This window comes from Culex quinquefasciatus, chromosome 1, assembly GCF_015732765.1.
Source record: "Culex quinquefasciatus strain JHB chromosome 1, VPISU_Cqui_1.0_pri_paternal, whole genome shotgun sequence".
Taxonomy (NCBI): domain Eukaryota; kingdom Metazoa; phylum Arthropoda; class Insecta; order Diptera; family Culicidae; genus Culex; species Culex quinquefasciatus.
Window position 1 is genome coordinate 18,754,871 of NC_051861.1, and position 12,951 is coordinate 18,767,821.

The 12,951-nt window shown below is 36.7% G+C and overlaps 2 protein-coding genes and 1 pseudogene across 2 annotated transcripts in view; all 3 read left to right on the plus strand.

The window, feature by feature from the left end:
• Positions 1-2,861: 2,861 nt before the first annotated feature.
• On the plus strand, positions 2,862-4,176 carry LOC119765043 (annotated as a pseudogene).
• A 677-nt stretch (positions 4,177-4,853) lies between these two features.
• On the plus strand, positions 4,854-7,954 carry LOC6035377 (nuclear pore complex protein Nup107). Its single transcript, XM_038248205.1, is given in 4 exon segments — positions 4,854-5,018; positions 5,085-7,001; positions 7,066-7,545; positions 7,548-7,954. Coding segments are annotated over 3 exon segments (2,637 nt in total). The 5' UTR covers positions 4,854-5,018; positions 5,085-5,179; the 3' UTR covers positions 7,883-7,954.
• Positions 7,955-12,304: 4,350 nt separating this feature from the next.
• The window catches only part of LOC6032190 (peripheral plasma membrane protein CASK), a 614,477-nt gene continuing 613,830 nt past the window's right edge, over positions 12,305-12,951 (plus strand). The window contains exon 1 of the mRNA XM_038258117.1: positions 12,305-12,484. The gene's annotated coding sequence lies outside the window, so the exon portion shown is untranslated. The remainder of the gene's footprint in view (positions 12,485-12,951) is intronic.

Consider the following 12,951-nt stretch of genomic DNA (forward strand, 5'->3'; position numbering starts at 1 on the left):
GTTCTGCGAGAGGAAGCCTAGGGTGCAGAGCTAAACCGGTTCGAGTTGAATTACAGCAACCTGGACCGACGTGAGCTGTTCAGAATTCTGCAAAACACGGAAGCTCGTCGCGACCCGACCGGAGAGTTGAACGGCTACTTGGAGGAAAAGCTGATTTCTTACGGTTACTTCTTGGTGTTCTAAGCGAATCCATTGATGGTAACGGTCACCACTGGCCGTCGGAACTTTACGATCCAAACCTTGAACAAGCTCGCTCGCCTAGCTACCACCCTGCTCTCAAGCAACCGCGACTATCTCGGGCGCGTGGTTTGCCGGCGGCGACGGGGGTGCGAGATCGACTCGGAGCGGAGCGAAGCGTTTTCGTACGCCAACCAAACCAAGTGCTCGACAGGACGGATGGGTTTCAGTAAAATAACAGCGTGCACAGTGCCAGCAATCGGTGTGACGATCAGGACCAGGCACTGCACAAACAGAGACGCGTTGACGTGGAGGTGATTGTTCCGACGCCGGTCAGGGTTGTTACGGACGGCGCGGATCGCGCGGATGGCGCGTTTCGCGCGGATAGCGCGGATTTGGCGCGGATTTGCTGGCTTAATTTGCTCAGGCGCGGATTTCGCGCGGATGACAATTTTGATAAATAAAATAATTAACTTTCAAGTTATAAAGAAAATTATTATCAGGAATTACTGTAATTTTTTTAAGTGCAAAAACTTCAATTTCTTAGAAGTTGTTACCGAAACAAAATTGATTTTTTCCGGAAATGTTTGTTTGTAATTTTTTAATATGAAACGTCGAAATAATCTACAAGAAGAGATAATTTTTGTTAAAGATTTTTTAAATAAATTTATTCTTACACTCAACTCATTATTAACATCTGATACGGGTTCTAAATATTCCATCTCTTATGAGTTTCAGGTTATGTTTTATCAACAATATGTATTGTTTATTTTATACTGGATACATTTTGATTTGATTCTTTTGAACCATATTTCAAGCTTTTCTATAGATATTCGGATTAAACAAAAAAAAATATTGGGGGTGCTCTGGTGGACGTATTGTGGTCAAATCCCAAATATGAGCAATATTGGACGGAACAAAAGCTGGCTTTCCGCCTTTGATTTTAGTTAGGATTTAACCCGTAGAAAGGTTTTTTTTAATTTACATGAAAAATAAAAGATCTAAATATTCAAATATGAAAGCTCCAACATTCAAAATTAAAAGTTCAGAAGTTCTAAAATTCTATTTTTTTAATTTTTATAGTTGTTAAATCCAAAAATTGAAAAATTCTGAATTTTAAATAGCCAACAATAAAAATCTAAATTTCTAAATAAAAAAATTCCAAAAAATCAGGAATTTAAAATATTTAAAAATCAAGAATAAATTCTCCAAATTTACAAATTTTGAAAATTGATAATAAAAACAATCAATGGAACAAAAACTTATAAATTCTCAAATAAAGTTCTTAAATTCTTAAATTCTTAAATTCTTAAATTCTTAAATTCTTAAATTCTTAAATTCTTAAATTCTTAAATTCTTAAATTCTTAAATTCTTAAATTCTTAAATTCTTAAATTCTTAAATTCTTAAATTCTTAAATTCTTAAATTCTTAAATTCTTAAATTCTTAAATTCTTAAATTCTTAAATTCTTAAATTCTTAAATTCTTAAATTCTTAAATTCTTAAATTCTTAAATTCTTAAATTCTTAAATTCTTAAATTCTTAAATTCTTAAATTCTTAAATTCTTAAATTCTTAAATTCTTAAATTCTTAAATTCTTAAATTCTTAAATTCTTAAATTCTTAAATTCTTCAATTCTTAAATTCTTAAATTCTCAAACTCTGGATCTTAATAAAAAGAACCGCAGAATTCTTAAATGCTACAATTTTTGTCACCATCATAGATTTCAGAAAGTCTGATAACTTTGGAGCATTTTTTAAGTAATATTTTAGGATTGAGAATTTTTTAGAAGAATATAATACAAATTTCGTGTCGAGCACGAACTGCATGTTTTTATCTAATCCTTAGATTTATGAATTTTCAAATCTTAATTTTTTTTCAATTTATTGATTTTTTTAATTTAAATTTTCAAATCCCTATTTGAATTTCTTTTTTGCTAAATTTATTGTTATGGCTTTTCTCTCTGGTTTAATTCATCCTAGCAAAAATAAATTTGATCATATAATTTTCAGCGTTTCAACATTCTGGGTCTTGAGATTAAGATAAAGCTATTCTGGATTTTAAATTCTATTTATTGAATACAACATAATTTTAACGTTTGTGGTTTTTGCGTTCCTTCCGACGGAACCCTCAATCATAAAACGATTTTAATTTTTGTTCTCAAATACTTTCATAAAAATTAAATTGTTGTGAAACTCTGTTGTATATTTGTTGCGCAAAATTATTTTTCCTATTATGGCGCGGATTTCGCGCGGATTGGGTTTTTGGGACGGCGCGGATTTGGCGCGGATTTTTTTTCGACTTCTCCGTAACAACCCTGGCACTTTACCGGGTGGAAGGCATCTGCACATTCTGAGCAGGATCCACATGGGCTATCTTTTGGCCACTCCACCTACATACCGGAACAGAATTGGTACCTTGTTACCAAACACTAGCTGCTGGCCACAATGGACACGATGACCAGATAACTTCCGGTAGGTGGTACAATGATTTATTAGGTCATTTCAATGTTTTTTTTCTTGATTCTAGGTACAAGCAGTGATCCGAGGCAGGCTACACTGATCGCATCGCACGTGGTCCGTGAGTGGGGCATGGTCAAGCAAGTTGGCCTGCGGAAAATCAAGTCTTCTAAGCTTTCGCGCCCCGACATCAACGATAGCTACGACCGTGGCAAGAGTATCCTGAAGCAGCACGCCAGCACAATTAGAACCTGAAGTTTACGAAGAAGCCGCGCAGAGGAGCACTGTGGAATTTATTTTGGAACCGCTGAGCAAGCTGTTGATGCAGGTCGTCGAGGATGTGGATACCCTGCCAAAGCTGAAAATTCGCGTGACAAAGGAGGAAATCAAGTGCAACATAAGGCCGCTGTTGAGGTTGATTTGTATTCGGTTCATTGGGGATTTTTATGGGTTTGTGGACATGTGCGTTGAACACGCAAGATTGGCCAAATTTACACGGAATCTGCCAGGACATGCTGAGCTGTGATCAGAACGCGCAGTTGATGGTGCACAGCTCGAAGATTGTACTTTTTTCCAGGTGTTGGCGCAGATTATGAGCGAGAGGTTGCACGCCGGGCAGGATGTTCGAGTGCTTGGTGAGAACTACTCGTTCGTGGATGGGAAAAGATTCCTGTACGCTGTAGGTCGCCAGAATCAACCTGTGCATCTTAAAAACCTCGACTATCATCCATGTCAACATGAACGAGGACGTGTTTATTTACCGGCCGCTCAAGTTAAACACCCAGTCCATCATCAAGATCGCCATCGAACCGATCAACCCGTCGGAACACCCAAAAATAATGGACGGCCTGCGCAAGGTCAACACATCTTACCCATTACTCTCGATTCGATTGTATGAATCCGGCGAGCACGTGATCTCAGCACCGGTGAACTCTACCTGGACTGCGTGATGCACCTGTGCAATGTGTTCCGAGATTCCGAGAGGTGGTGGCCTTTGCGAGAGTGTCGTCGAGACGAGTTCGCTCAAGTGGTTCACCGAGGCGTTCAACAAAAGAACAATGATTACAGAACCGCTGGAGAAGGGTCTGGTCGAGGACGAGGCGAGTTTTTCCAGGTCAACTACGACTGGGATATGCTCGCGTCACCAGCTCTGCTCCGTCAAAGACTCCATCGTGCAAGGCTTCCGGTTGGGCTCTCATGATGGACCGCTCTGCGAAGAACCCATTCGGAACGTTCCTTCCTCATGGCCACACCCCGCCTCATGGAACCGTATCTCTTCGTCTAAGTGCAAGCCCCCGCCGATTGTGTTTCCTCCGTGAACACCGTCCTTGCCCGGCGACGTGGCCACGTCACCCAGGATGCACCCGTCTTCGGTTCCCCGCCATCGATTCGTTCGGCTTTGACACCGACCTGCGAACGCACACCCAAGGCCAAGCCTTCTGCCTGTCCGTCTTTCACCACTGGCAGATCGTCCCCGGTGATCTGCTCAACAAGAGCATCGTCATCCGGCCGCTGGAACGTAATCGTTAATTTAATCGTCCGAACCGATAGTCCGCGCAACCTTGTTATCGAACTCTCCAACGATGTCGACAAGTGTCACTCGCTAGTCCTCGTCCACTCGTAGTCAATTCCGTTGAATTCCGCCAAACAAGATGTCCCGGGTGGCAATCCTCCGGTACGTGCAGTAGCACGAAGGTTTGGAGGAGGAACCGTTGCTCCTAATACTGAAAATTATAATTGAACACAATTAAAATATAAATAAAATCAACAAAAACTAGCCCAGAACGACAATTTCCTTTTCAGTATCATTCCGAACCGATATCCGTCCCCCGGAACCATTTTTCTGCTTTCCTGGAGGATTTTTCCGGTACCCAGCGCATGTCAAATTTGACATCGGCTTCACCATGTTAAAATTAAGTTCGGGTACTCGATGTCAAATTTGTATGGCTACGGTTTGCGCCGTTTTGATTGGATCCACTCAAATTTGAGTTCCCCTGGTAAGCGTGTGAGAAGATGCCAGAAAATCCAGCTACGAGCTAAATCCACAATATGTATTGCGCACCAACCATAAAAATGGGTTGAACTGAAAAATTCGTATGAAAAGTGGGATACTGAACTCAAAAAATCATGATGTTTTGGTTAGGGTGTAGATGGCAGTCCGTTGCCGGTCTACCACGGGGTAACTCACGAAATGTCATCGATGATTTAAGCCAGAGCTGTCAATTTGGTTCGGTTAAAAACAGAAAACTTTTCTACACAAACGCATTTGGCAACTTGCATTCATCGTAATTTTGCACAAAAAGCTTATAAATTGTGTCTAAACTAAGCTAGAATAAGTTAAAAAAGGCGATTTACTAAAGCAACAACAAGGTTGCGCCTAGCGGTACGATGAAATTTTCTCGGAAAAATGATTTTATCAAAGAAAATAATTTGCAACTTATATTTCTAGGTTATGTTTTTGCCGCTCTCTTCCTGCAGAAGATCGTAAACATTTTCGCTTGAAACTTCCCGCCGGAGTGGCCGCGTATCTTGCACCGCAGCAAAATGAGCCAACTGGAGCGTTCGCTGCTGCTGCTGGACGAGTCCGTGGTTAAGTCGAAGCGGGGCTTGCTTCGGGCCAAAGACCGCGAGTTCCGCAGCCCGCACCTCCATCAAACGTTGGACGATTCGAGCGCGATGGATTTTGACCTGTCGGTGACGGTGGGGCCGCAGGAGATCCGGAGCTTCATGCTGGACGCGAACAACACGCGCGACCAGCTGTCCGGCAGTCGGTTGAGTTTGGCGGGGAGCTTGACCAGTGTGACCGGGGCTAACGTGAAGAACCGGGCGGATGCGCTGTTTGGTCAGTTTTTGGAGGTTTTGCAGCGACGCAGCAGCGAGTCGGAGGTGTTTGAGACGGTGGAGGATTTGATCGAGACGTTGGACGAGGCTTTGGGCGGGATCGGGAAGATTACGGGAGGGGCGCCTCCTGTTGGGAGGGAGAGAAAAGTGCTGGCGGAGGAAGCTTGGTTGAGCGTTGAAAGGGACACTTGGAAGTTGCTGTTTGCGCTTTACAAGGACCGGCTGGTGGTGCAGAAGGAGGATTTGGAGGTTGACGATTTGGTCCTGGGGAACAGCGAGCGGGCTATTGTGGAGCATTTGTATACGGCTAATTCGAACCTGCGCGAGTATCAGCTGATTGTCGATTGGCTTGAGCAGACAGCACTGGAGCAGAACCGGATGCAGGTTGGTCATTTCACCGATCGAACGATTGCCTGGGAGAACACTCTGCACCAGCTGCAGAACGTTGGTTTTACGGCGTTTGGAAGTTCACGGGAAATCGTAAAGAGCTTGGATCCGGACGCTCCGGCTCGCGAGCGACGTCCACTGCACGATCTGGACCAGGAAGATCAAGGTCGGCTGTCGCGTCAAATTTTCAAGGAGATTCGCTTCGGTCGCATCGAGGACGCTCAGAACCTGTGCGAACACTGCGGTCAACCGTGGCGTGCCGCAATTCTGGAAGGCTGGCGCTTGCACCACGATCCCAACTACGAACCGGCGGCGGCCACTTTCGGCGCCGGGCTCGTCGCAAATTTGAAACAGGCTATTGAGGGCAACCCGCGCCGGGATTTGTGGAAAAAGTTTGCCTGGAAAATGGCCGAAAGTCGCACCGTCGATGAATATTCCCGTGCGATGATTGGGGCCTTCTGTGGCCATTTGGACGCGTTGCTGGCCGTTCTCGGCGAACACAGCTGGTCTGATGTTTTGTGGGCGTATTTGAAAGTCCAGATTGACATCCGTGTTGAGAGTGAAATCCGTTCGCACTGCGTCAAGAGCTACCTTCCAATGCCGGAAAAGTACTGGAACAACAAAATGTCGTTGGAGCAAATCTTCGAGGAGCTTGAAGCGCACAAGAATCCACGCATAAAGGTCACAGCACGGGACGTGGACCGCGTCATCCAGAAGTACCTCATCCTGGACGACATCCCTGAGCTTATGCGGCAACTTGACCAGTGGCTCGCCGATCCAACGTTTCCGCTGACCGCGCAAATTCTTCGCTTCCTCACCCATCTGGTGCTGTTCGTGCGTCAAATTGGTAAACAGTGCCAGGAGGACATCGGCGACCGTGTCATCAAGCGGTACGTGGAGTGCCTGATCCGGTTCGGCGATCCCCAGCTGGTGGCATTCTACACGGCGGCCCTTCCCGCCGACCTGCAGCTGTTGATGTATTCGAACTTTTTGGAAACCATCAAGGAAAGTGCCGCCCGCAAACGAGCCCTCGAAGAGGCGTACAACTTTGGGCTGGACGTTCCGGCCATCACGGTGTACACGGTCGAGAAGGTGCGCAACCGGGAGGAGGACGAGGCCGACGGGAAGCCTCAAGAAGGTGATTTTTTTTTTCAGACGTGAAGTTATTACTTTTAATATCGTTTTTTTTTTGTTATCTTTAGGTGACCTTACTCCGCTGGATCAGTCCAAGATCTCCGCCCTAGAGTGGCTCGTGTTCTACCCGAACCAGCGCGGAGAGCTTCTGTGGCAAACGAACGCCCTGATCCGGGCATTCCTCGCAAAACGTAACGTCGAGGCAGCTCGCAAAGCGTTCGCCGTGGTCCCAGCCGACACCATTCAGCAGATCATCAACGCGTACGGCTCCAAGGACGACCTGCCGCACAAGGAAGAGGTCAGCATCAAGGAGTACCTGTGCCACCAAACGTACCTGGCGGCCATCGACGGGTACAACGACTGGGTCGAGTACTACTACAACATGAAACCCAAGCGGCCGCAGCTGGTCAAGTCGAGCAACTTCACCGAACGTATCGCGTCCGAGCACCGCGAGCAAACGTACCGCATGGACCTGGAGCGGTGGCACGCTCAGCTGCAGGAACAAACGACGGTCACGCGCGATCTGCTGTACAACATCCTACTCTTCCCGAGCGCGGCTGGCTGATGGATCCGGACAACGGCGGCAAGGAAAACGACGACCTGAACGAGGAAGACTGGCGCCACCGCACCGTCCAGATGGACAACCTGCGCAAGCTGTGTATCCCCGACGTGGTGCTGCTGCTGCACCAGATCTTCACCCTGTCGGAACGGTTCAGCGAATGTCTACAGCTGGCGGACGTGATCGGGTCCGAGCAGCGGCAGCTATACAAGCTGTACTCGAAGCACAAGCTAGCCGAAGTGATGGCCAAGATTGCCGAGTCGTCGCTGGCGCTGATGAACGAAAAGTTGGACCCGTTCGTCGGCGAGGAGGGTAAGAAAAAGTAGGCGGCGGAACGTGCGTAACGTAGTTTGTGTTTTTTTTCTTGTTAACAATAAAATTCCCCTTTTCTCCTTCTAGATTGGTCGCTGTAAATGAGAAAGAAATCCCTGCAATCTTCCTCTTCTCCTTCTCCAAATGCAACCGTTGAGAACGTGAATGTAAAGTCTGTGCTTGGGAAACGCAAATCTAACACTGCTGCTGAAGAATATTAACGACTGAATGCTTGAATGTGAAGTCCGGGTTTGGGAAAAGCAGGGTTGTTCGGAAAAGTCGAGAAAAAATCCGCGCCAGATCCGCGCTGACCCCAAAACTAAATCCGCTCGAAATCCGCGCCATATAAAAAAAATCGCGACAAACATAGAAGAGAGTAACATAATGAATGAAATTTTAAACGAAAAAATAATAATACAGAAGGCATTTGGATTAGTACCGTTGATCAGTTGTGGATGTACCAAATGGAACCTTTTTTGCCATTTCTGAAACGATATTAGCATTTTTTGCAGCACTTAAAATATCGTTGCTTTAAAAACAAATTCAGAAAAAAAATTGAATTCGAAAATTTTAAAAATTTAAACCATAAAATAAATTACCAAATTATAAAATCTAGGGATTTTGTACTTGATAATTCTCGCCAAAACTTTACTCTGGAAAATCAAAACACGAATTTCTATTATTTTCTTCTCTAAATTTCTCTAAACTAAAATATGACTCCGAAAATGATCCGAACTAAGAAAATGAAAAATTTTTTTTTAATAATTTCAAAATTTAATGATTTAATAATTTAAAAATTTAATAATTTAATAATTTAATAATTTAATAATTTAATAATTTAATAATTTAATAATTTAATAATTTAGTAATTTAATAATTTAATAATTTAATAATTTAATAATATAATAATTTAAAAATTTAATAATTTAATAATTTAATAATTTAACAATTTCATAATTTAATAATTTAATAATTTATTCGTTTAATAATTTAATAATTTAATAATTTAATAATTTAATAATTTAGTAATTTAATAATTTAATAATTTAATAATTTAATAATTTAATAATTTAATAATTTAATAATTTAATAATATAATAATTTAAAAATTTAATAATTTAATAATTTAATAATTTAATAATTTAATAATTTCATAATTTAATAATTTAATAATTTATTCGTTTAATAATTTAATAATTTAATAATTTAATAATTTAAAAATTTAATAATTCAATAATTTAGTAATTTAATAAATAAATATTTCAATAATTTAATAATTTAATAACTTAATAATTGAAAAGTTTAATAATTTAATGATCAAAAAATTTAATAATTTATTATTTAATACTTTAATAATTTAATAATTTGATAATTTAATAATTTAATAATTTAAAAATTCAATAATTTAATAATTTAATAATTTAATAATTCAATAATTTAATAATTTAATAATTTAATAATTTAATAATTTAATAATTTAATAATTTAATAATTTAATAATTTAATAATTTAATAATTTAATAATTTAATAATTTAATAATTTAATAATTTAATAATTTAATAATTTAATAATTTAATAATTTAATAATTTAATAATTTAATAATTTAATAATTTAATAATTTAATAATTTAATAATTTAATAATTTAATAATTTAATAATTTAATAATTTAATAATTGAAAAGTTTAAAAGTTTAATAATTTAATGATCAAAATTTAATAATTTTATTATTTAATACTTTAATAATTTGATAATTTAATAATTTAATAATTTAATAATTTAATAATTTAATAATTTAATAATTTAATAATTTAATAATTTAATAATTTAATAATTTAATAATTTAATAATTTAATAATTTAATAATTTAATAATTTAATAATTTAATAGTTTAATAATTTCATAATTTAATAATTTAAAATTTTAATAATTTAATGATCAAAAAATTTAATAATATTATTATTTAATACTTTAATAATTTGATTATTTAATAATTTAGTAATTAAATAATTGATAATTTAATAATTTAATAGTTTAATAATTTAATAATTTAATTATTTAATAATTTAATAATTTAATAATTTAATAATTTAATAATTTAATAGTTTAATAATTAAATAATTTAATAATTTAATAATTTGATAATTCAATAATTTAATAATTTAATAATTTAATAATTTAATAATTTAATAATTTAATAATTTAATAATTTAATAATTTAATAATTTAATAATTTAATAATTTAATAATTTAATAATTTAATAATTTAATAATTTAATCATTTAATAATTTAATAATTTAATAATTTAATAATTTAATAATTTAATAATTTAATAATTTAATAATTTCAAAATTTAATGATTTAATAATATAATAATTTGAAAATTTAATAATTTAATAATTTAATAATTTAATAACTTAATAATTTAAATGTTTAATAATTTAATGATCAAAAAATTTAATAATTCTACTATTTAATACTATAATAATTTAATAATTTGATAATTTAATAATTTAATAATTTAATAATTTAATAATTTAATAATTTAATAATTTAATAATTTAATAATTTAATAATTTAATAATTTAATAATTTAATAATTTAATAAATTAATAATTCAATAATTTAATATTATTGCGGGCGTTAATAATTAGAGTTCACGCGCGGTGGTACGACCACAAGATAATGGTCGCATGACAACCGCAGAACAAATTTCTGGCAGTTGTCAAAGGATGCCTTGAGTTTTCAGCTGACTTTTTGGAAAATATTCAAAACAAACCAAGTTGACAGCCAAATCAATGCATAATTTCAGTTCAACATGCTGATTTTTACACTGCGGTAGTTAGGCGGCAATAATCTCCTGTCATTCACAGCGATGGAGAAACGTGATTTTATCTCGCAATAAGCAATAATTTAATAATTTAATAATTTAATAATTTAATAATATAATAATTTAATAATTTAATAATTTAATAATTTAATAATTTAATAATTTAATAATTTAATAATTTAATAATTTAATAATTTAATAATTTAATAATTTAATAATTTAATAATTTAATAAATTAATAATTTAATAAATTGATAATTTAATAATTTAATAATCTCAAAATTTTAAAATTAAATAATTTAATAATTTGATAACTTAAGAACTTTCTGAAAAAAATAAAAATTAACAAAAAAAAAAAATCAATTGTTATATTTTCGTAATTTTTCAATTTAATAATTCGTTGTAAGTTTTGACAAATTCAAATTGTTGAATTCCAGATTTCTTTTTTTTTTAATTTTAACATTACATTTCGCTTTTAGACGGAGATTTTAGCAGATTTCTAAGTGGATTTCGTCATGTTGTGATAATTGGGAGTAGAATCAATTCTACCTGAATCAGAGTGGCAACAGAATTTTTATTTTTTTCAATAAACCGAAAATTTAAAAAAAATAATTTTTATATTGAAAAAAAACATAGAAAATCTACAAAGTTTCATAGCTTAAAATTTTTATAATTCTGTATTTTTTTCGAATTTTGTTATTTTGATTTTAAAAAAATTGGTATTTATTTGAATTGTTAAGCAGATGTTTTAAAAACAATGAGTTGTAATGTTATGTTAAATTTATATAACAAATCTCAATACATTAAAAAAATCGCTCCTTGAAGATTATTTCAAAGTTTCGTACTAAGAAAAAAATCAATAATTTTTAGAAGAAAATTTTCTTCATTAACAACTTCTTAGAAATTGATGTTTTCGCACTCAACGAAAAAGATTGAATTTATTTAATTCCTAGTAATATTTTCCTTTGTAATTTGAAAGAAATTCTATCGTTCTCAATTATTTTGTTTATCAAAATTGATATCCGCGCGAAATCCGCGCCTGAGCAAAATTAGCCAGAAAATCCGCGCCAGATCCGCGCCATCCGCGCCGTCCGTAACAACCCTGGAAAAGCAAATCTAACACTGCTGCTGAAGAATATTAACAACTGAATGCTTGAATGTAAAGTCCGTGCTTGGGAAACGCAAATTAGACAAATCCGTAGTAACATTTCAATAGGGCGAATCTGCATTTGTAAACAAGCAGTCTATCCCTTTCGCTCAAGTGATAGTTCACGTCAAGTAAGAGGGGGATAGACTGCTTGTTTACAAACGTAGTTTCGCCCTATTGAACTGTTACTACGGAAATTTGGTGGTGGTGTAACCACAGTTTATTTGAATTTTAAGTCAGTACGTTTTGTTACCAGAACCCCTGCTCCACTGAACCGTTTCCAACGAACGCTTTCCAAGACGCAAACCTTCCTCGCGTTCCAGTTGGAACTTTCTCCTTATGCTTGCTACGATTCACCCGCACGCACACGTCACCGTCCGTGTTACATATCTCCGCGTTTTGACGTTTCGCTCCATCTCGTTCCTTCCCGTAGCCCGAGGCAACCCGCATACGGCCAATGTTTTGGTTGCCGTCTCGCACACCCGATACTCCCATCAACGCCCTACATTAAAATTTTTGCTGCTCACGGTCCGTCTCTATTTACATCTAGATTTTCGCGTTTCGGTCGTCCCCCGGTCGTTGGTTCCAGGTTGTTCACCGTCCGGTTGCGCGGTGATTCCAACAAGATCGGTGCGAAGGTAAATTCCAACTGGATCGAACCCCAGAAGCGTTTCGATGGACGAACTGGCCTTGTTTACCTACAGGAAAGTATGGTGCCAAGTCTGTAACAACTTTTCAATAGGGCGAAACTCTCAGATGTAAACAAACTGAGTTTTTGTCAGAATCATATAAAGCGAACAAAACTGATTCTAAAACACCCTCCATCATCACAAAATGCCGAAAATACGTAGTTTTACAAGCAAAAAACAAAAGGGCTAATCAACAACATCAATCAAAACAAACCAAAGTGAGTTTCCGCCCTTGTGTTTTCACCCAATCATGAGGGGCGAATGTAGTATTTTCTGCAAGTTCCGACGTATGTTTAGAAACACAAAATTTTCGTTATAATTTTGTAAATTTTAACCTGACAATCCTCAAAATGGATCAAAATGTATGTTTCTGATGTCTCTGACCACAAGTTCACAACAAACAAAGATTTGTATGA